This window comes from Pelecanus crispus, chromosome Z (assembly GCF_030463565.1).
Source record: "Pelecanus crispus isolate bPelCri1 chromosome Z, bPelCri1.pri, whole genome shotgun sequence".
In the NCBI taxonomy this organism is placed as follows: domain Eukaryota; kingdom Metazoa; phylum Chordata; class Aves; order Pelecaniformes; family Pelecanidae; genus Pelecanus; species Pelecanus crispus.
The window spans coordinates 33777298-33801637 of record NC_134676.1 but is presented as its reverse complement, the minus strand read 5'-3'; the positions used below and the strand labels follow the sequence as shown (position 1 = coordinate 33801637).

Genomic DNA, 24340 nt, shown 5'->3' with positions numbered 1-24340 from the left:
GTAAAGGGATAATTCTTTGTTTTCATTTTATGCTTGGGATTCTACAACAGAAGGACAACCATAGGGCTTTGTGAAAGGAAACCATGTTAATTCTACTTTAATTATGGTCATTTTTCTCTCCTACCCCTTTAGTTTGTGTGATTATTATGCATTTCTTTCTATGGTGTCTTGCCTTAGCATTTTCTTTCTTAACAGTGCTGGTACTTATCATTTGAGGGCTGAGCTTTATTTACTCTGAAACGTTTAAAAATAACATACATTTCAACTGCTGTTTAAATTTGTAATTGGACCTTTCCCTATGCTTGCAACTGGGCCTTGTTTGTGCACCCTCATGAGTGAAAAAAAACCCCCATTATTCTTTTAAGACATCTTGTTAGCATTTGTTTTTTCCTTTTGAGTGATCAGAAATGTGAATGTTCTCTTTCACTTATAACTGACAATATACAAAAACCAGCTGCATTGTGTGAAAAGAGATGATGTTGATGTAAGGCACTTTTAGTACAAATTAAAATGTAACTGTAAATAAACATGAAAATAAATATGAAGATAATTTAACAGTGGCCTCCATAACAAAACTAAGGATGAGCAGATCTAAATTTATTCAAAGCAACCTCAAATCTGATGTTTCATATTTTTGTATCTGTAGTATCTATGTGTTTTTAAGATAAAAATATTTGTACATTATATTTACATTATGGTTTCTTCTGTCCCATAGTATTAGATAAGATAAAAATGGAAGAAACTGAATGTCCATATCAGAAAATACACCATTTGTATTATTTGATCTGCTGTTTCACATACATGAAAATAAACCTATAACATTAAATGCACTGATGGGGTATGCTAATAGTGCTAAATGCATTGGTATGTATCCTTGGGGGGAAAAAGATACTTAAAACCACTGAAATGATTGTGCAACAATAATTAGAAGAAAACAGTAGTTCTGCTATCCTTTTAACACAGTTTATTTTAATAGAACACTTTGAATTAATAAACTCACTTGTACATTTTTTGACAGTAATAACTATGGTGTATCTTATCACATAATTAACTTTCACAAACATACTAACAAGTTTACTGAGCAGTAGTAACAAAGTTACAATAACTTATTTGTTTGGACTTTGTAGCCTAAAGAAAAAAATAAACTGTTTATTAAAAAAAAAAAATCTTAAGACACCAGTTCCCCTCCATCATTGTTTATGAATTTATTAGACTTATTTCACTGGAGTTTTTCTTCATTTCTACCAAGATTACTGGGAGGAGAATCAGATCCGCAGACCTTAAAGAGATTGATAATATCAGTCAATAGAGAAACTAAGGCCCGCTACCAGAGTAGCCTGGATATTTATGAGCATTTTGAAACACAGAGGCATGATGAAGTGTTACAAAGTATTACGCTCAATACATACTGAGATTTCTTGTATAAGGACACGTAGATACATACTTGGCATCACTTCACAGCATATACTTTCACTAAAGGCTGTGAGAATTTCCATTTCAGTGTAAATTTTTTATGCTGTAGGATCAGACCTACGTTTACCAACTTTATAAAACCAATGATACAATTCCTTTCACTGCTGAAAACCAGCTCTGCCCTCTCTCCTGTATCTTACCATCCAAAAAAGCTGAACTCAATAAACGATGCTGATACTTCTCATTTTTATACCTTTTTCCTGATAATCTTTTCATTGTGAATATAGATCTAGAAATTAATTACAAATAAGAGTAATTAAGACTAATTAAGCAACTAAGACTAATAAATAAGTAGCAAGATTAGGATAAATCACTATCTTTTTTCTACTCGCTGAAATGCACATAATTCTGGAATAAAAGAAATACTATGCCTTTAGCTGCTGATTAAAAACAATATCCAGTCTTGAATATTAGTAAATTAATTTTTAAGTGCTATCGGAGCAATTTTTTACCACAAACTTTATTGACTTTTTATCTGCAAGACTCAAATTAAACAATATGAACCAGTTCATTTGAAATACAAGTTTGGTTTTGTCTCATAGGAAGCTAGGTAGAAACTTAAATGTAAGAACTTCCATAACTCCCATTCATTTATCAATTTGTTGTACAGTGCAGTGTGAGTGCCTGTCACTCAGACCAATTAGTTCACAGCCTATGGAATGTATTCTGTATTGCTTTTTTTTCTGTGTGTGAAGGTAACTGCTAGCTAACTAATAAGACTCAGTTACAGTTACTTGGTATGGTAAGACTTTGCTGGAGTGAAAGCATGAATAGTGCCAGATTATAACTATTCATTCAACTTCTGTGCAGTCAGGGCTAATTTAGTGCACAATGAAGTAAGCTTGCAAACTTCTGTTATTGTTGGAAGCTATGTATCAATACCTTATCACAGGCTGTAAATGTGTGCTGCTTGCTGCTCAACCTGAATCTAAAAATAATGGGCCAAATCTTCAATTTCTGTAAATTTGAGCAGTGTTGCTGAAATTAGAGTTTTGATCAGCTTACAGTAGTGAAGAAATTAGCCAGCTCATTTAAGAAAACACCTTACCTGTACATAGTATGTACATTTTCTCATTTTCAAGAGAGGGAAAATATTTTACATAATTAGAGACATATCAAATGTATTAAAACCTCTTGAATGAAACATAATGTCAACTGATGATGGAGGTGATTTTCTGACAAAATGGAACAAAATTATTTTCAAAACAGTCCAGTCTTCAAAGATTGCCTAGCAGGAATGATCTTTTAGAGAAATTTAGTTGCATCAGAAATCTAGTTGCATCTCTAGTCAAGTTTTATAGCAATATGGCAGTTAAAAAAAAAAAAGGGTTCTTCCAAAATCTCAACTTGTAAATGGTATAAAAGTAAATGTGCATTTGTGTTTACTGTGCTGTGTCTTGCACAACCTTGATTTTGTGAGTATAACTGTAAAAATCTTTAGAGAGTTCTATAGGTGTTTGTTCTGAAAAGCAGTACTAGTACTGGAATCATTCACAATCACAGAAAATCTAGCAATATGGGCAAAAGGCTGGCCCCATTTAGGAATGCCTCTGAGTTCTGTGGCGCCAGGATTTCACCTGTTGTGGTCTACAGCAAAATTGATAGCTTAGTCTATGGCCTACAGTGTTATAAGTATCTAATAGCTTTACTCTTAGAAAAGCAGTTAAAACCAGAAAGACAAATCCATAACAGGTTTAATCATCTGCATGAAACATACAGGGCTGCATTTCTTTCATTACTCGTCGTGTCAAGTTTTTGCACCAGTCACTTAAGCACTCAGATCTGTTGTGTTCTTTTTACACGTTCATCTGATCTTGGGAGAAAGAGAGCTGCTCCTAGAAGTAAATGTCTGGACATTGGAGGTGACAGTATGAATTTTTTATGTGTTCTTCATTGTTCATTCACACAGAACTGTGCACACCTGCATGACTTTCATTGCCCTTTTATTTCCTTTAGAAAAGAGGTTAATTTAGTCAGTCCTGAAAGGTTACAGTGAAGCGGTATGTGGGGAAGAGCATGAATATTTTCAAATAACAATGATGCAGAGAATTGGCTCTGGCTCCACGGTGCAAGATCCCATATTTATTCTATTTGCAATGTTTGGCAATTAAAATTACTTGGTCATAGCCATCCCACCTTTTAACAGTTTTAGTCATTGGACTGATTTCATACTCCTTTGCTGTGGTGCAGAGGGATCACCTGTAAACATGATAAGAAAGAAATTGAGGGCATGGTGGAAACATGCACTAGAACATGATCAGAAAGCTTAAGTCCTGACTTCCATCAGAAAGGACTTAGATTCTCAGATCTTAGAGAACAGGGGCGGCTCAAGATAGGAATCGGATAAAGAATTCAGTTCCTTGTAGTATAAAGAGAAAACATGCTGGTGGATTGTGAAGAAATTTGACGTTCAAGTGTTACAGGAAATTTGAACTTGGAGGTTGCCAATATGGAAAGATTTACACACATACACAAAACCTCATTTTGATAGTGACAGGACAAAAAAATGTCTTTTTAATGAATTGCAGAATCAAGGGCGTTCAGTGTGTGTAATGCAGTATGGATTGGTATGGGGGTTTTGTGAGAAATGATAAGGAAGGTGAAAAGTTTGTTGTGTCAATACTTTTGTCAGTTCTGAAGTTACTATTCTTAATTGTGACTGTATAGGTGTGCTCTGGCTACCTTAACCATTAGGCAGACAGGTTAGCCTGGTTGCCTGTGTTGAGTCTGTCATGGTTTAACCACAGCCAGCAACTAAGCCCCACACACCCACTTGCTCACCGCACCCCCGCCCCCGGTGGGGTGGGGGAGAGAGTCAGAAGGGTGAAAATAAGAAAACTCATGATGAGATAAGAACAGCTTAATAATTGGAATTAATAATAATAATAATAACAGTAATAATAATGATATGGTGAAAAGGAAGACAACAAGATGAACAAAAACCAGGGGAAAAAAACAAGTGATGCAACTGTTCACCACCTGCCAGCCAACACCCAGCCAGTCCCCGAGCAGCAATCCCTGCCCCCTGGTGAACCCCCCCCAGCTTATATACTGAGCATGACATCATATGGTATGGAATAGCCCTTTGGTCAGTTTGGATCAACTGTCTTGTCTGTGCCCCCTCCCAGTTTGTTGTGTACCTGGCAGAGCATGGGGAGCTGAAAAGTCCTAGACTAGTGTCAGTACTACTTAGCAACAACTAAAACATCAGTGTGTTATCAACATTATTCTCGTACTAAATCCAAAACACAGCACTATGCCAGCTACTAGGAAGAATTAACTCTATCCCAGCTGAAACCAGGACAGAGTTCCAATCGCTCTGCAAGGTCCATGTAGTTACTTTGGTACCTGCTTGAGGGATCTGTGGCTAATGGTTAACTGTGCTGCTTTACCTAAGTTAAAACTGACTAGTAATTACAGGACTGATTGCAGTAAGGGTAAACTCAAAGGTGAGGGATGCTTTTGACACTATTTGAAGTGTTGAGTTTTTTTTCTGTGCTATAAATATGCACAGGTACGTTAGCCTTATGTACACATGTAGGTTAGCCTTATGCAGTCAGAAGCAAAAACATTCTTTAGTTTGCATTTTGTTTGCCATGGTAAGTCATATAGTCAGGCATTAGAAGTTGGATTTTTTTAATTTTTAAATGACTGGTAATTTATAACTTTGTTCTCAAAGCATGAAAATTTCCTTGAAATAACAGCAGGTCTTAATTATGGAAAGCGAAGTGTTTCTTTCTAAAATTGAACTACCTCAGATTTTGTTTTTTCTTATATTTCTTCCTTCTGATTTTGTATTTATAACACCAAATAATTTAAGAACAAACTGGTCCTGTATACACTATATTAATTTCTTAATTCTTAGCATCTACGTATACCTGCATATAGCTATTTGTCTACAGGAAGGGACAGTTGCAAACATCCTCCTACTCTTGTCCTAGTAGCAGGGGACAATAGCAGAGAATCCAGTACACCAAGTAAGTTTTCAGAACTTTCAAAATAAACAGAAAACACAGGATTAGTTCCTAATGTTTCTGGCTTCTGATATCAAGTATTATGTCAAAGGTTGGAGTTCCTCCACCAATCTGGAATTGTGAGAACTATACTTCTTTTAACTCTGCCCAGCAGATACATTCCTGTATACCATTGTAGAGCTAATTAAATAAGCACAGCAAAAGACCTGTCATATCTACTGATGTTATGCTACAGTCTGATAGAAAAGGTGAACGTGTACATATGAACATACCATATTACTGTCTATTGAAGAGAGAGAAAGCACACAAAAAATTTAAACCTTGTGTTCTTCATCATTAACTATGTTGCTGGGATTGAGGCCAAACACATAAAAAAATACACCTGGTACTCCAATGGGCTTTTCTTTGCTGATTTCCATCTCTGACAGTAATAATTTTATATTGATTCTTCTCCCCACTTCTCTTTTGCTTTGGTACCCTATATTGCATTATACTGTATTATTACAGTGAAGAACACTGTTAAGAATAATGAAAAGAAAAACTTTAAAGACTTTATTTTTTCTGGAGTTTTTTGAAAGCTGTCTACTTTGAGAAAGAGGTTTGGTATTAGAAGTGAAAGCATCAGAGTATAACTTCTAAATATTTATTGCTGACTCTAATTAGAATTTTTTCCAGTTCTGTGTGCCAGCTTTTGACACAGTGATATGCAAAATTACTGAACCTCCAGAAGCTGCTTTTCTAAAGGCATTCAGTGAAGGAACAAAACACATAGTAATTGATTCTTGTGATTTACGAACAATACAGTAATTCAAGAGGTTTTACTATTATTCTATACAGTACATTGCACGTTAAGGAATACAAAGAGTCAATTACAACTTCCCAGACAGCCCTTGGGAGCAAGCAACTTTTATACATACTAAAGCCAAAGCTTTCAAACATTTTTCATTTTTAATAAACCTACATGGCTGACTGTCTATATATTCATATGTAGAGATCTTATTTCTACTTAAATTTTTACTCAAATCTTAAACAGACATGAAATTCATCTTGGTTTGGATTATCCATCTGCATTGTTTGACCAGCAATTTCTGCTTCTCTTTTCAGCATTTTTTTCATGTAATAAGCCATGTTTTCAGCTTGTTTCTTATTCCTGTGATTCCACAGCCCAGTTCCTCTTGTGTTTGGATATTTGAGGCCAGCTATTGTGTGTTCTTTTTGGTGACCTGCTATATTCTTTGCGTCCCCAGATTAAGCAGTCTAACCTCATATGAATTTTTGCTGATAGTTTCAGTTTTATTGTGAGAAATTTATTTCTGGTTGTCTTCTTATATCCAGAAGGAAAAAGCAGAGAAAAATCAAGAAGTTTTGCAACAATGCCAGTTCTACCCTGCTTTTGTAGGATTTCTATAAGCAGACTGTAGCTTTGATGATGCATTAAAATGATCAATCGCTAGACATTTTCTACATTTTGAATATGCCATTGAGATTCAGACATATAGAAATTTGAGTTCATAGACAGAGAACCCAGGTTCTCAATTCTCTTCAGGAATCATTCAGCCATTTTAAAGTAATTTCAAGAGGTTGCTGAAGCCTGATGTGTAAAATACAGTTTTCCTAAACTTCTAATTTCTGAACATACATATCACTTAGATGTAAACACATCTATACATATGTAGTGTTAGATAAATGAATATTTTAAGTTACTATTATAATTAGCATGGCTGCGTAATTAAAATGTGCAATTCTATTATTTAAATGGACACACACAATGTGAATTATACACCTTCGAATCTGAATTATGATGCAGAGCAATATATTTTGCAGAAATAATTCATTATAATTTCATAGAAGATAACCGCTTTCAGTACATACCTCTAGTGTCAAAATGAGCAGTTCTTATTCAGTACACTTGTGCAATGTAAGCTGATTTCCTTAGAGAAAAGAGTGTTAATTAAACCAACATTTTGCAATACTGATATGCAGAGGACTGCAATTTTCAAAGACTAATAACTTTGCCAAATAGCTACCAGTTCTCACTGACACTCTAAAGATTTGAGTGTAGTTTGTTTGTTTCTTTGTTTGTTTGTTTTTCTTTCCTTCACCCTAATAGAAGTGTCATCCTTGTTATAAGTAGAAAGGGCTTAGACTGGAACATTTTTCAGCACTGCCATTCAATGCATGAGCACAAATCTCTACACAAAGTGACAGTAACCACTATAATACTCCTCCCTGTGTTTTGCGACATATGTAAGTAGCGTAATCCTGGAACTAAGGCAAGTGAGACATGGAGGTTAAGTAATTTGCCTGAAGCTAAACAACAAGCAATTAGCAGAGATGGGATTAGAATTACAAAGTTTTGGCTTTCCGCCCTGTCTTCTGTCCAGTAGCCAACTGTCACTTTCAGTGCTTTTGGCTTCCAATTTATCTCTTGAGATCAAACTTCAATGAATTTGTTTTCTGAATCTTCTTACTACTTAGATATGAACTCAGAAGTGAGCCATGACTACAACTGATGCTACTTTTTGTTTTTATAATAATTGGAAAGAATGTATTTGCCTGTGAAAGAAAAATGGAGAGTGCAGTCCTTATCGGTAGTTATATTTCAGTAATTTTTACTTTTATTTTAAAGATGGGCAAGAATTGTGCTTTCCAGTTATGATGGAAGTTTCAGAGTGAAAATCTCTATAACAGGACAAATAGAAATTAGTTTTTTTTAAGAAAGGAGGCTTCATTGTGTCCTAGAAAACTCATGCAAGTTTGTATTTTGTAACTCTCTAAAACATCAATTATGCCTTAAAAACAGTAGATTGGACAAAATAATAGAATGTATTGCAAGTACTTAGTGTCAAATCACTAACTTGAAAATGTATTTCAGACCCTGCTAATATCACCTCTGCGCATCAGTATTTCAGTGGTACAGTCATAGTCCCAACTTACGGTGGGGTCCTTCACTGTAAAAATATAATTACTCCACAGATAAGACACGATGTGAAGCCTACGTGAATGAACTTCGTTGATTCTGTATTGCCTTCACTGACTCTCTTGGGACCTGTCACAACCTGAACTGGGCTGTCCAAAGAGGATCGTGGAGGTTCTGGGATTCCCTTGGGCTAAATTCAAGTGAAATGACACCAAATGATCAATTAAACACTTCATTGATGGTAAACACCACCCTGAACTTGGAAAGCATAATGGTAGGCACCTGAACCAGGAAAGCACAAAAACAAGCAATGCGGGTTCTAATTCAAATACTTGTAAGAGGAAAGGAAAAGGAAGAAAAGGGAGAGGGAGGGAGATCGTGACGTCGATGACAAACACGGCAGTCCGCAGAGCGCGGGCCCTCCAGCTGCGCTGGCAGCGGGCAGGGGAGGCTGGTCCAGAGCAGGGGCGGCAGCAGCGTGGGGTCCTCCGATGGTGGGGGTGCACCCCGTGGCTCCTCGAAGTTGTGTCTTTTAAAGGCCAGTCCCGGCCTCTAGTCTTGCGGCCCTTGAGGCTTGTTCCAGAACGTTCTTCGTCTTCTGCTCAGGCGCCACTGTGTGTGGGGGTGTGTGGTCACGAGGCGTCTTTCAGGTGGTCTTGAGCCCCTTCCTCAAATGAACTCTGCGTGACCTTCGGCCATCAGAAGGCAGAACTGGCATCCTCTGACATGCCTCTGGCTTTGTGCCCTTCCTCTTCTCTCCTGTGGTGCTGTGCAGACCCCAGTTTATCACTATGGAGACCTTAACTTGTCTCTGTGCAGACCTTAACTTGCCTCACCACAATGTTTGAGACATTAACTCTTTCAGTCCCTCACAGGACCACACAGCTGAACTGTTCTAGACTGTTCCAGTTTGGTCTGTTTAGCTTGGTCTCACAACAGCTGTGAATTGAGTGAGAAGAGGGTAAGACAAGGATAATGCATGAGAGGAGAGTAAAAATGGAGTAAGAGTCCCTGTGACTGTGCCACTGTTGATTTCTCAAGTAAGGATAAAGCAAAATTGTGGTATTTGATGGTGATTCCTTCTAAGGGGGATGACCAAAGAAAATTGAGGCTCTTCACAATCTGTAGGTACCAAATTAATAAAAATCACTTGGCAGTGCTTTTAACTTTTGACACTGTAAATAACCTATATGCATGAAACAAAATAATTTCTGGCTTCTTCAACTGAGCAACAGAAAAGCTTTGTATTCAATGGCAAAAGAAGCTGGAGAATGCTAATGTTAGATTTCCTCTTACAGCATGGTATGTGGCCACACATAAGACTCTTACCCCTCTTCCACACTGAACTTGTCATTATGTTCCCATTTAAATAGCATGCCCTTGACTGAATGTCAGTTCCATGTCGTGTTATGATTTGTTGGTGTCTCTCTTTTTTAAAGAAGAATGAATTTATGTTAAAGTGAGATGAATAGAAGATGTCATTGGTGAGATATAGATGAGATAGGTGTAAGCTAGACACAGTGCTGTGGGCCAGGATTATCTATTTAGGTGTATTTTTAATCACTGAAAATTATATTAAAATCACTTAAGTACCATGAATAACCATGCAAGATTTCTTGTAAAGCAAGCACAATGCTACAGCGACATACAAGGTATCAAATGGTTGTACTCTTCAGTGATTTTAGGTAATAGATTGCAGAACATAATTGTACAAAGTGCTGTCACATATCAGAATTAAACCCGAAATGGACCTGTAGTAATTAGAGGTTTACCTTTATGTGGCGATATGTTTCTTTTGGTTATGTTTCTACTATTTAATTGAATTTTGAGCTCATTAAAACTTTGTTGTGCATACCTTTATATGAAGTTTTAGTTCTCACATTTCTGAATATGTTATATATAATTCAAATTTCTACTGGCATAACTTTATTGGAGAAGAGTTAAGAGTGATATAGCTCCTGTAGACGTTCATGGAGCAGATGCAGTTCTAACTACAGAACCGCACTTTAGCAGTAGTATTTTTTGCATATTGACAGTGCATTGTCCTTACTGACAACAAAATGTGACTTGGAGCTTGTATTCACAGCAGGAGCTATACACATTAGGACACTTGTGTAGTACTGAAAAAACACAGTATCAAAAATACTGCCAGTGTAAATACATTCTAATCAGTGCTTTCATAGCTGCATATCCATATCCCAGAGCAGGCTACTTGTACTGTGTTAACCATATTGATGTATTTTAAGTGGCTTGTAGGCAAGGAACTGGGACGATCCACTGAGGCTTTAGTCACTGAATCTTTTTTAATACCTAGAAACAGTTTTCTGAGCTAGTTTATGAATGTCTGCTTATGCATCAGTAATGTATCATCTTACAGGCCACACTAACCTGTCTCTTAGTACAGCTGAAGCTGGGCTGCATTGCTTAACTCTCACAGCATTGCTGGTAAGAGGAACATATATCCTCTCTACTTGGCTGGACATCTAATTTAGGTTTCATATAATTGATTGTTGTAGGCAAATGGTAAATGTTTTACAGCTAATAGAGAGAGAGGTGTTTATCAAGTTCTGGGATGAAGTAGTTCTAACCTAGTAAGAAGGAAAGAAAGATTTATGAGTCTCTACTAACTAGTATTCTTTTATTTTATAGTAAGCTTAATGATATAGTCTTATTAACTGGTTTAGCTCAATAAATTATGCTTATGTCAAGTCATGCCACCTCATAATGCTGGTTTGCAAGTAGAAAGTCATCTTAAACCCCTTAATGCCCCAAACTGGCTACGTTCATATGGACTGTAAGATTTGATTAGATGCATGCACACCTTTATCCCAAGTAACAACAGACTGCCCTTCAGCAGTTTGACAGTTTAACCCAGCAAAGAGGTCTAAAACTATGTGTTTACCACGAGGACAGGACAAGACTGTCCAGAATGCTTCAAAGGAGAAGATATAAACCACCTTGTCACTAAGTTGAAGGTCAGTTGTTACATTTGAGACAGGTTTGATGAATCTAAAGGTCACCTTCGTACACCAGAGGAACAGATTGGGTATATTCTGTGTCTGTTGAGGGTGAAGGCTGGTGACTAATATTTGGCCAAGGGCTTGATCCCTAAGCTAAACCTCCTCACCTTCTCTGGAAACAGAAGTGGAGAAGGAAGGTCTTCTGGTTTTTGTAACTGCAATAGAAAGATTGAATGACTTTGAATTTTCTATCGCCCATGTCCTTATAAACTTCGATAACATATGTATTTCGAGTTTTATAAATTTTTCTTGCTTTCAACTTCAGCTGGCTTGAGCTAGGGATGATTTTACAGTAAGTGGATAACATTAAGCCATTTCACCCATATAGGCATGTTGTACAAAAGACTAGGATCTTAGGTCACTTTCACAGAGCATCACAGCAGGTTGTAACAGAATGCTTTTCCCCTTTAATGTTCTGTCCAGTTGGGATACTGGTAACAAGGCAGTTTGGCTCTAGTGTTGGAAAAGAAAGATGATACTTAGATGAAAGTAAGTCATGTAGTCTGTTCTCAGGCAGATTTTTATTATTTTTTCTTCTGCTTGAATAGGAGTTTTGAGAATTTGCTTATATAGGTGCCTTGTCAAGCATTAACACTGAACCATATTTAGTATGTAGAGATTGAGGGTTTCTTTTCTTTGAGTCAGTCTTATCATTAGAGAGGTGATTTTGCTTTCACAGTTGCTAATCAGCAACCTGCCCTGTGTATAAATAGCCAAGTATGCATTTTGCTGTGTTTAAATTAATAAAAAAATAAGTGAAAGCTTCCCTCAGTTGTTGCAGTGCCCCAATTTTATTCTTCCTAGTTTTGGTACCTGTATTTTGAGCATTGTAAATAAGACTGAAACACCAAAAAAGGCCATCTCTCCAGTCATAACCCAGATACTCTTAGTCACTAACTGAAACTCTTACCTGTAGGATCTCATTATTCCCCCTTTTCTCTTAGAGCAAAACTCCTCTGGAAGAAGATCAGCTTGCCTGGTATTTTAAGATCCACTGCTTCTACTTTGCACATTGAAAGGGAGTGTCAGCTCTCAGTTACCAAATAATTCATATGCAGTCTGCAGACATTAAAATTTGAAAAAGAAACAGTGGAGAGCTTTGAAGCAGTATTTCCTTTCATTAAATCAGTGAATTTGACAAGGTTATGTAATGTTCCTGGGGGATGAAGTGGTGCACATCACTAACCTTCTAGATTCAAGAGATGTTATGCTTTTCATTTGCTGCTGGAAGAAGGCTTAGTACTGGATTAACTAGCAAGTTCCTCTTTCTAAATCAGGTAGATTAAGCCCCACCCAGATTTTACATATACTGTATGTGATAAATACTATGTATACACACAAGCTTATACCTATTAATACTATGTATACACACAAGCTTATACCTATTTTGTTTTGCATTGTGCATTTGAACACAGGTGCTGGTGTATAACTTAAAGGCATATGTGTAGCTGGGTTAAATCTACAGTGCTAGAATTCCTATAGCCATGAAAAAGAGAAAAAGAGAATTATTGCCTTAGTGTGCATCTGCTGCATAGGGGGTACTTAATGCTATGTCTACATCTTTCAGTGCTCAGGTTATTCAAATACTAGAACCAAGCATCCTGATTCTTTTTTCTTAAACTAGTGTAAACCAGAGTTCTTGTGTAGAGACAACTGAAGAGACACTGTAGTAAGTAAGGGGAGATTTAGAAACAAATGTGTAAAACTGTTTCATTTTCTGTGGTGATATTTAAAAGAAGGTTGAGGTTTGTAGTGTAGTGTAGCGCTGGCTGGTAAAGCTGTGTATGCAGCTTGGGGTGGAAGGCAAGAGGAGACGGGGGCGGGGAGGGGGAGGAGCAAGTCTGGCTTCGGGAGCCTTCTCCTTTGTTCTGATCGTTGAGGAAGCCCCATAGCGCTCTGCCAAAGCAGCAGTTAATGGCTGGTCTCAGTTTTACAGTAAGTGTCCTAATAATTTGTCATGAAGCCAACTTAACTTGTTATCAGGTTGTCTGCAACAGTTTTAATAGAAAAAAAGCACAGCAATAAATTCTTCAGCTTCATCCTACTTAGGGTATAAACATATTGGTCTATAGTATTAATAAAAGGCTTTTGCACATAGGTTTTTCACATAGGTTTTTCGTATTTGTGAACACCTTTTTATTTCTTCCAGTTATTATAAAGTGTAAATGAGTATGGGAGTGTGTGTGTGGGGGTTGTCACGATCCAAACTAGGCTGCCCAGGGAGGATCATGGTGGTTCTGTGATTGCCTTGAGCTAAATTAAGGTGAAATGACACCAAATGATTGATTAAATACTTCATTGATGGCAAAAAACCAGCCTGAACTCAGAAAGCACAATGATAGGCAACATGGGTTCTAACTGAAATACTTATAAGAGGGAAAGAAAGAAAAGGAAAGGGGAAAGGGGAAAGGAAAGGGAAAAGGGAAGGGGAAAGGGGAAAGGAAAGGGGAAAGGGGAAAAGAAAGGGGAAAGGGGAAAGGGGGAAAGAAAGGGGAAAGGGGGAAAGAAAGGGGAAAGGGGGAAAGGAAAAGGGGGAAAGGAAAAAGGGGGAAAGGAAAAGGGAAGGGGGCAAGGGAAGGCAAGGAAAGGCAAGGAAAGGCAAGGAAAGGGGAAAGGCAAGGAAAGGGGAAAGGCAAGGCAAGGGAAGGGAAGGGGAAAGGGAAAAGGAAAGGGAAAAGGAAAAGGAAAGGGAAAAGGAAAGGAAGAAATAAGAAAAGAAAAGAAAGGAGAAGAGAAGAGAGGAGAGGACAGGACAGGACGTGGGGGAGAGAGTGAGGGAGAGAGGTCCCCGCCCTGGCTCCGGTGATGCCAGTGTAAAGCACGGCAGTCCTCCAGCGGCAGGCGCACTGCCCTCGGAGTGCCGGACTCCGGCAGCGGGCAGGGGAGCCCAGTCCGGAGCAGCAGCAGCATGGGGTCCTCCGGCAGTGGGGTGTACACGTGGCTCCTCGAAGTTGTGTCTTTTAAAGGCCATTCCCCGACTCTAGTCTTGCCACCCTTGGGGCTTGTTCCAGAATGTTCTTCATCTTCTGTGCAGGCACCACTTGGGGGGGGGGGGGGGGGGGGGGGAAGGGGGGTCACAAGGGGTCTTTCGGGGGTTGGTCGTGAGCCCCTTCCTCAAATGAACTCTGCATGATCTGGGCCATCAGAAGGCAGAACTGCACATCTTCTGACTGGCCTCTGGCTTCTTGCCAATGGGCTTCTCACCTGTGGTGGTATGCAGACCCCAGTTTGTTGCCGTGGAGACCTTAGCTTGTCCTGCCACAAGGTCTGAGACATTAACTCTTTCAGTCTGTCACAGGGGTGTGATGTTGGTTGGCAAATAAATGTCTGCTGCTGTCTGTGTTGGTTTGTATTCCTCCCATGTCCCTAGGGCTCAGATAATGTCTGTCTCTAAAAAAGCATACATATCCACAGTGAAATGAGCTGGTACCAAGGTTTGCACAGCCTGGAGGTACAAATTAGGAATGTGCTATTTTAACATTAGGCTTTTTGGAAAAGGTAACCTACCTATTCTACCTGTAAGGCCTCTACTTGTAAAGATGTCATTTGATTTCGTATTTCAGGCAAAAATAAAGCCAATGGTCATCCTAGTAAACTGACACTGTGCATTGCGGAAAAATTAAAAACATAAAGATAGGCTTGACTTTTAATATTCTCCCTGAGAGATCAGGGAATGTTAATGTTTTTTGAGTCACTTGCTAAATTTGTAGGGTGGGTACGCTCTGGCTGATTTAAGGCTGGGGAACTGGAGATGACTGCTAAATTAGAAAAAAAACAACAAATCCACAAAAAACCAGACTTTTTTTGACATAGTTTCTTCTGAGTGCTTTTGTTTTTAGAGGAATACAAGTAGCAGAAAGAAGGTGGGGAGATAAACCTTTTGATTATATTATAAAGATTTTATGAGTATTATTATAGAGGCTGGGTTTTTAAGAGGGTGTTGTGGTGCCTGTAAAGTGAAATAGCTTTGTTTCCTTCACCCAGGATTTTGGGAAACCTGTGTTTCTACCTGCTAATATTTTTTGTGAACCAAATGGATCAAGGTCTTCAGCTGGAATTAGTTGGCATAGCTGGATTGCATGTAGTAGTTCAGAGACAAAAAACTGGTAATTTTCATGCACAGGATAATAAAACTATTCAGCTGCTCAGAATATGATGCCATTTGAAGATTGCGTTGTTGCTATTCTTCTTGCTGAAGGATGTAAGGACGATGCAGTTTTAACATGTTTACGGTGAGAAACAGGAAAATTTCACCAGCTGTGACTGACAGACAAGAGCCTCTAGGAACATACCAGTTGGGAACTTTGGGATTTCTTTATGCAGATTTCATCGATACAAATTGTCACTCATCCTTATAGAAATAAAAAGCTAATTAACTTTCTTACATAGCCAATTTGCGGGTCCACTGTAAGTGCAGGTTAGAATGAAGGCAAAACAATTGCTTATAATAATGATTAGTCTTAACTGATGTCACAGAATATGATTGATGAGTAAATTAGCAGTGAATACTGTAAATGAGTGTGCTTTGAAAATTATTTTTAATAAATAAATTAGCACAAAAAGATTTGCTATTAAACATTATGTATATATATAATAGGTTTTTTAGTATATTATCTCCTAGAGGAATTGTGAAAAGAATAACAACTCATGTAATTTGTAATGTATCTATACAGTATCAGGCTGAGATTACAGCAACTCTTGCCTATTTGTTCATTTTTAACAGGACAGGAGCCTTCACCATTATTGAATGTGAACCAGTTTATGGCCTGTTTACTTAGAATATACAGCAGTTGCTGATAAGTCAGTGTGTTGCAGCGAATATTGCAAAGCAGGATGTGGGGTGAATAAAGGGTATTTCTGTTATTCTTTTTTTTCCTTTTTTTTTTTTTTTTCACCACCCCATGTAGGAATTTTCTGAGTGTATAATTTGGCATGGGAAGAGTGACTTCAGAATTTATAACTAGGAATGAATCCAGTCACGTACCCCACTGAAACTTGGTATCACTAGACTAGGGTCTCTACACTAAGTGACAGTGATTCTTGTGATGGTGTGTGTGCAGTATCTCAAAGTGCATGGGCACGTGCCAGACCACATTGTCTACTCTGCGTTCAACCTGCATTTCTGAGTGTCAGAGTAAAAGGTTCTATGGGAACAGTTGTGACTGTATCATCTTCCAGCTTTAATTGTTACAAAACAAGTCTTTACAACCAAAAAGTTACTGTAATTCTTCAGAAGTTTCCTGAAACATTAGTATATGTTAATTTACAAGTAAATGGGGCATTTGAAAGAAGCATCTTAGCATGGTTAATTTTTTATTATGTCTTTGTTACTTTATTCACACTTGCTATGAATGCTGACAAAGGATATGATAGGATACGATTTTTGGAAATTTTTATTCTCATTTTGGGAACTTTTTCATATTTCAAGCATATGATAAAGTTTAAGCATAAGTTGAATTATGAGGTACTAGGAACTTCCACACACCCCGAATAGAGGGTCTAGAAACAGAAATACATTAAGGTCTGCATTCTTTATATATCTTGTCCATAGTAGGTCCTCATGGTGGGCTTGCTATACTTGGGCTGTAGACATCCCATTAGCTGTTACTTTATGTTTAAAGAAGGTGAAGTCTTATCCTTATATTCATCTCTTAATTAGAAGAGTTATGTCCATGAAAATGTTTCTACACAAGAGTAGCTCTCAGTAGCTGTGGAAAGAAGGGGGCTGAACTACTCATTTCAAAAACATTTTGTTAGACATTTTATTTGAGTGCAGAGGAAAAGTATAACATGTCCTCAAAGCACAGCAGAGAGTATAGAACAACAAAATTAGAACAGTTAGGTAATTCTGTAACATGATGAAATGTGAATTAGTTAGTTCCATTCACTACAGAATTGTACTTGGACAATGTGGAAGTGCAAAAGAGAAGAAAGGTATCTGTCTTATGCTCATGCAAATCTATGAAAACGTTCCAATCCAAGTGAGATATTTTAGTGTCATATTATAAATATATATTTTATGGACCCTTAATATGCAAAGCACAGCATCTTTCTGGATAGTGGTAAACTATCTCTTACTTCAGAAGTTCCTGTGCCCCCTTAGGGGACAGCTTGACTGCTTGTTGAAGCAGTAGCCTAACTTCTACGGCTTTAAACTCCTTAAAACAAACAAATTTAAAGCTCAGTGTATTTAAGGTGAGCTAGAAATAAGTTCAATTTTCCTTCATATATTAGAGTGTAGTTTGCAGTAGTTCAATAGTTGTCAGTTGAGCTTCTCAGAAGTGTCAGCAAGAAGTGCATAACAAGGAGCAGACGGTGGGAACCCTCAGGCCTTGGATGACAAAGCTTGTGGTACTCTCCATTAAGTCCAAGTTCTGGAAATCTTCTGCTGTAAAATTTTTTCCTTGACAAGGTATCTGCATTTAGTGTCAGCACAAATATTGGAGTAGGCACTGGTAGATACACAAGCTGAAACAAACAGAACTTGTGTTTGCATATAACAACCAATATTGCTGCAATTTTGATGATGCCCACAAGGGAGTTCAAGTCTAAAAATATGAGGTGCTGATTTTAACTGAATTTTACTTTTGTTATTTTAATTACATTTCTGTTACTTTAATTGCAGCTTTATTGAAATGTGACCAAGTAGAGTTTCAAAAGTGCTGAAAGGCTGTGATATCATAGTTGGTAACCTATTACATCTGATTCTTTTGGCAGATTTAATCGCACTGGAAGGTTCCCATATAGATTGTTGCTGTGCTTAATGAAGTGTGCTGCAGAGAGTTTTTGTTGGACTCTGCACTGCTGTTGTTAAGGGAGATTGAAAATAGTTGTCAGTTCTCAATCAAAATTGCCCTCATGTTAATAAGCACAACTGTGTGTGCAGTGTAATTGTGTTTGCTATCAGACTCAGACTGCCTAGCGGCTTAGGTCAGAATCAATGTCAGGAAACTGACAACATTAATTGTGGAGATAATTTGTGTCAAACCTTAATTAACAACCTTTATAAAGATAAAGGCAACAAATACTACTTTTCTTTTTTGGTTCTGTTGGGTTATGATTTCGCATACCCTTACACTGATGATGGTCACTTTATATGTAACGAGATGAGTGTGTTGATTGAATAGTGAAAAGATGGATTGCATAATACTTTTCTTTCTCCATGGCTGGCTGGCTACTATCACCATGGTCTTGATCATCTCTTGACCATAAATGAGTTTATCCTCACAACACCTATTAAACATGCAGACATTATTATCCTTTTGGTGCAGCTGCTGAGCCTGAAGCGGAGAATGTAACTGGTTTGCCAAATTAATTTTGGATTCAAAGATGAACTGCTGAAAACAGCCATTGTATGCATTAAGATATCTAAAGTGTACAGGACTACTCTAAGTTTCCTGTTTCAAATAAAATTATCTATGTTCTAATAATAATTTACATTCTCTGATATCATGTGATACCTGGAAGATAACTGTTTTACTTTCAAGATTAGGCACTGGAGAAGAGTTGTGGCAATGTTTTTTTACAGGAATTAATTACTTACGCAAAAGGAAACTTTGACCATCCACGTACCTTATTTTTTCAGCTAGATTATTGTTTAAGCGAAACACAAACATCATCAGAGTTCCCTTCTGTACTAGAATGCGAAGCTTTTTTATTGATGTAGATAATATCAGTCTTTACATACAATAATGTGGTCTTTGCATACAATAATGTGGTCTTTACATACATCCTTAAAACCTTGTTTTTCTTGAAAAATGTCTACAAATAGCGAATTACATCATTATGTAACAACTGCGCTTGTCTTCTCCCTCTAATGATTTGTGGCAAGTGTTGTTAGTCAACACACAACAGCTTTACTACTTGTCGGGTCCAGCAAAAATTCACATAGGACTGGAAAAATACTGTTCTTCTTCAGGTAGCTACCAAGGCCCACGTGTGGTGGGTTGACCCTGGCTGGATGCCAGGTGCCCACCAGAGCCGGTCTATCGCTCCCCCTCTCAACTAGACAGGGGAGAGAAAATGTAACGAAAAGCTGCTGGGTTGAGATAAGGACAGGGAGAGATCACTCAGCAATTACTGTCACAGGCAAAACAGACTCGACTTGGGGAAAATCAGTTTAATTTATTGCCAATCAAAACGGAATACAGTAATGAGAAATAAAACTAAATCTTAAAACACCTTCCCCTCACCCCTCCCTTCTTTCTGGGCTCAACTTCACTCCTGATTTCCTCTACCTGCTCCCCCCAAGTGGCGCAGGGGGACAGGGAATGGGGGTTGTGGTCAGTTCATCACACGTCATCTCTGTGCTCCTTCCTCCTCAGGGGAGGAATCCTCACACTCTTCCCCTGCTCCACCATGGGGTCCCTCCCACAGGACACAGTCCTCCACAAACTTCTTCAACATGGGTCCTTTCCACGGGCTACAGTTCTTCATTAACTACTCCAGCATGGGTCCCTTCCATGGGGTGCAGTCCTTCAGGAGCAGACTGCTCCAGCGTGGGTCCCCCATGGGGTCACAATTCCTGCCAACAAACTTGCTCCAGTTTGGGCTCCTCTCTCTCCATGGGTCCACAGGTCCTGCCAGGAGTCTGCTCCAGCACAGCCTTCCCATGGGGTCACAGCCTCTTTGGGCACATCCACCTGCTCCAGTGTGGGGTCCTCCACAGGCTGCAGGTGGATATCTGCTCCACCGTGGACCTACACAGGCGGCAGGGGCACAGTCTGCCTCACCATCGTCTTCACCATGGGCTGCAGGGGAATCTCTGCTCCAGTGCCTGGAGCACCTCCTCCCCCTCCTGCTTCATTGACCTTGGTGTCTGCAGAGTTGTTCCTCTCACATATTCTCCCTCCTCACTCCAGCTGCAGTTTGTGTCCCGGTCATTTTTTTTTTCTTTCCCTTCTTAAATATGTTATCACAGAGGTGCTGCTGCTATCGCTGATTGGCATGGCCTTGGCCAGCATCAGGTCCATCTTGGAGCCGGCTGGCATTGGCTCTGTTGGACATAGGGGAAGCTTCTAGCAGCTTCTCACAGAAGCCACCCCTGCAGCCCCCTGCTACCAAAACCTTGCCATGCAGACCCAATAGACCACATTAGGTATTCAGCCCTATTTCTGCTGCTCCACTGTATAGATACAGCTTGGCAGAATCTAGTCAGCATTTTTCTTAAGGAGTCATAGCAGTTATAGTCCTTTACCAGGTTTGGCTCAGTCCTAGATTAAGAAATTGTCAGAAAACTGGTTTTACCTCTAACGGCAGTTGAGTCTGGAGAATAAATCTTATGAGGACCAGCTGAGGGAACTTGGATTGTTTAGTCTGGAGAAGAGGAGGCTGAGGGGACATCTTATTGCTCTCTACAACTACCTGAAAGGAGGTTGTAGAGAGGTGGGTTGGTTCCTCCCAAGTAACTAGCAATAGGACGAGAGGAAATAGGCTCAAGTTGTGTCAGGGGAGGTTTAGATTGGATGTTAGGAGAAATTTCTTTACTGAAAGAGTGGTCAAGCATTGGAACAGGCTGCCCAGAGTGGTGGTTGAGTCACCATCCCAGGAACTGTTCAAAAAACATGTAGACATGGCACTTTGGGACATGGTTTAGTAGGCATGGTGGTGTTGGGTTGATGGTTGGACTGATGATCTTAGAGATCCTTTCCAACCTTAATAATTCCTAGTTTTACTTAGTTAAAAAGTAATCCAGCCACCAAGCCAGGAACATGAAATTAATTATTACTCTACCCTTAATTGGTTTAGTGGTGGACTTGGTAGTGTTAGGTTAATGGTTGGATTGGATGATCTTGAAGGTCTTTTCCAACTTAAATGATTCTGTGATTCTATGAAAATTTTTAGTTTCATATATACTGCTGTGTGCACTACTTGATAAACAGCATTGCAGTTTGCAGAGTGTTGGAGATGAAGGAGATTTTGTTTGTTTCGTTTGTGGTCAGCTGCAATGGGAAAGGTAAATTTTCATATGGTGCAGATTATTACTAGGTCTCTTATGTTTACCTGAACTACACTAGTGGTGAATTTGTCTCTGAGTGTCTGATAAGGAGTCAAGGGATTCCCCTTTATTTATTCTGTTTTTATTATTGTTATCATTAATACAATGTATTGCACATCAGTAAGAGCATGCCAACCATAGATGTCATGGTGACGGACCATGACATAAATCCTAATAGGTGGGTTTTGTTGGTTAGCTGGGTTTTTTTTGCCCCTGCCCCAAGCTAATTTAACATAGTTCAACATGGTCTTTGCTTATATTTTTTTGTTGCTTTTGTTTTGTTGGTTGTTTAAAAATCTGCAGTCCTCCTGGTCCCAAGATAAAGTGAAGTGTTGCAGGAATGAATGCGCAGCATGGCTCTTAAATTGACTTGCTTTCCCTCCTTGACCCTTGTAATGCATTGCAAAATTGACAAATTTTCCAAAATGGACATTGTCTCTAAGGAAGTAAGTTACTTTATTGATACTGAAATTATCAGTTGGGCAGTCACTGAATGTGTGAGTGAGGCATAAACTTAGAATTTAAAAGCTGCTTATGAGCTACTATACATAGTTACTCTGTGCTGATGGACTTGCCCACGCAGTGTTTTTCTTTCGTTGGTTTGATGTTCAACACTGAATTCACAAAATGTCAAAAAGAATAAAAAGAGAAGGGCAGTGCATCATTTTTCACTTGATGGCACACAATCACAACTTGTGCCACAGAGTATCAGCATATCAGATTCAGTCATGTCTCTTCACATACCAGAGAGCTGAGTTAATACATGCATAGAAAAGAATTGAAAGCTAGCAGTTTTGGTGAACCCCAGATGCTCTTCATCAGAATGCATTTCTGTCTTTTCTGTGGTCCAGGCATAAACCTTGTGACTTGGAAAAGGATTTTTAATTTCTTTGCTCTAAGTGTGCTTGATTTACCATGGTTTTGGCAATTTTTTGACATCAAGAGAAGTTCTTTTGTAAGTTCCCCATGGCAGCAGTGGCACAGTATTTTGCTGTGCTCAGATTTGCTGTTGCATTTGATTTCAGGTACATGTTCACCAGGCAAAATTAGCACAGGAAGTAGTTCAGGGGCCCTTGAGCATTCTGAAAAGTTGAGCAATAACAATTTTGCCTGACATCTCAATTAAAGAAGAAAGCATGCACATTTTCAGGAACATTATATTTTTACTGCATTTTTTGAAAATCATCTTTGGTACTTGTATGTTACACATTAAGAGTAGCATAAAAAAGACTAATTTAATTTTGTAAATTTAAGACAATCTGCATACTCTCATATTTAATGTAGCAACTTAACAACAACATATTGAGTTTGTTTTATAATAATGGCCTCATCATATTTTCTTGGCATTTTAAATTATTTCAGGATTTCTTCCAGTGTTACATACATGCATGCTTGTAGTCTGCTGGTTTCTGACATTTAAATAAACATGCTGACAAGATGTATTGCCTGTGGAAAGAACAGCTCAGCAGAATAAGGGCTTAGACATCAGAAGGGAAGAGCAGCAATTGAGAAATGAAAACTAGTACAGTACAGGTACATAACTGTCAGAACTAAGACAGGAAAGTGAAGAAGAGCAAAGAGGTTAAGAACAAAAAGGAGCTGACTGTTGAAAGTTGAAGATGAGAGCAAAAATGAATTGCAACAGCTGCTATAAAGCAACTACATACAACTACTTAAAACTGAGAAAGACTATATAGCAAAGAGCTGGATTTTTTATTATTTATTGGCCCTAAGTGTTCATATCATTCAAATCAGCATCTTAAACTGTATTGGACCTCTAAAAATTTCTCAGCTAAGAAAGAGAATGAGGTAAATATTTACAGGAACTGTTCAACATTTCTGTACTGTGATTAGACGTAATCATGGATTTTTATATTAAACCTTTAGAAGTCACGTCTTGCATTGGAGTAAGTTCGAAAGTTTTATTTCACAAAGCTGAGAAATTAATTTTAATTATGGTGTAACAGAAATAGAAGGCAAGAGAATAATTCATTAAAATGCCTTTTCCTACTTTTAAAATGATTTCTCCATTTCTGCCTCCTCTCCTGTTGTTGCAATAGTTGGATCTTTTTTCACTTCTTCGTTCTGACAGAGAGAGTAATTTGGGAGTGAACAGGAGCTATACGTAAAACTGTGCCCAAGCATAAATCTCTTTTCTGTTATAGTCCTTTCTGCGTGGACTCTTAAGACATAGTCATTTACCTCTACCACTGCAAACTTACAAATGCTTTCTCCTAAATGTCACTGATTTTAATGGCTCAAAGGTGGGAATCCTATTTTCATGACATCCTGTGATCATAACATCAAGTCATGAATCATGATCTTATTACAGCTGATTGATGAGCTCATTTTGCAACAGAAGACAAATTGGATTTTTTATTTATAATGGTGATAAAATGTAATGTGTGATCTTGCTATTCTGATGCTATCAGATTTCCGTTTTAATATAAATTTCACTAGTAAAATCTGTAAGTACTTTCCTGACCTTTTAGTTATTTTTGTTTAATACCTTCTCTTGCAGGTGAATACTGTCACTGGAGAAACAATACATTTCCTTCTTTTTTAGTTTTGAAATCTTGACATGGCTTATTTTTTATGTTTACTACTTAGATTAATTTTGTTATTTTTTTGTTTGTTTCAGCACCACCAAAGTTTACAAGAACTCCCGTTGATCAGACAGGGGTTTCTGGAGGGGTCGCCTCATTCATCTGTCAAGCCACAGGAGATCCAAGACCTAAAATTGTCTGGAACAAAAAGGGAAAGAAAGTCAGCAATCAGAGATTTGAGGTATTAGGTCCATTGTTCTGTTCCTCTGAAAAACATTAATTCCAACCTCGCTTCTAATCCTAATATGTGTGCTTTATTGTCAGTGATTAGGCAAAATAGCAATGACTATCGGGGATAATTTGTTGGGGGCATTCTTACGAAGTTTTTATTTTGCAAACTGGTTATGCAT

At 38.3% G+C, this 24340-nt stretch overlaps 1 protein-coding gene across 1 annotated transcript in view; it reads left to right on the top strand.

Annotated features, from left to right (window-relative positions):
- PTPRD (protein tyrosine phosphatase receptor type D) overlaps window positions 1–24340 on the top strand; it is a 300998-nt gene that overhangs the window by 42956 nt on the left and 233702 nt on the right. The window contains 1 exon segment of the mRNA XM_075726637.1: window positions 24026–24171. Within this exon segment, the coding sequence (XP_075582752.1) occupies window positions 24026–24171 (146 nt within the window).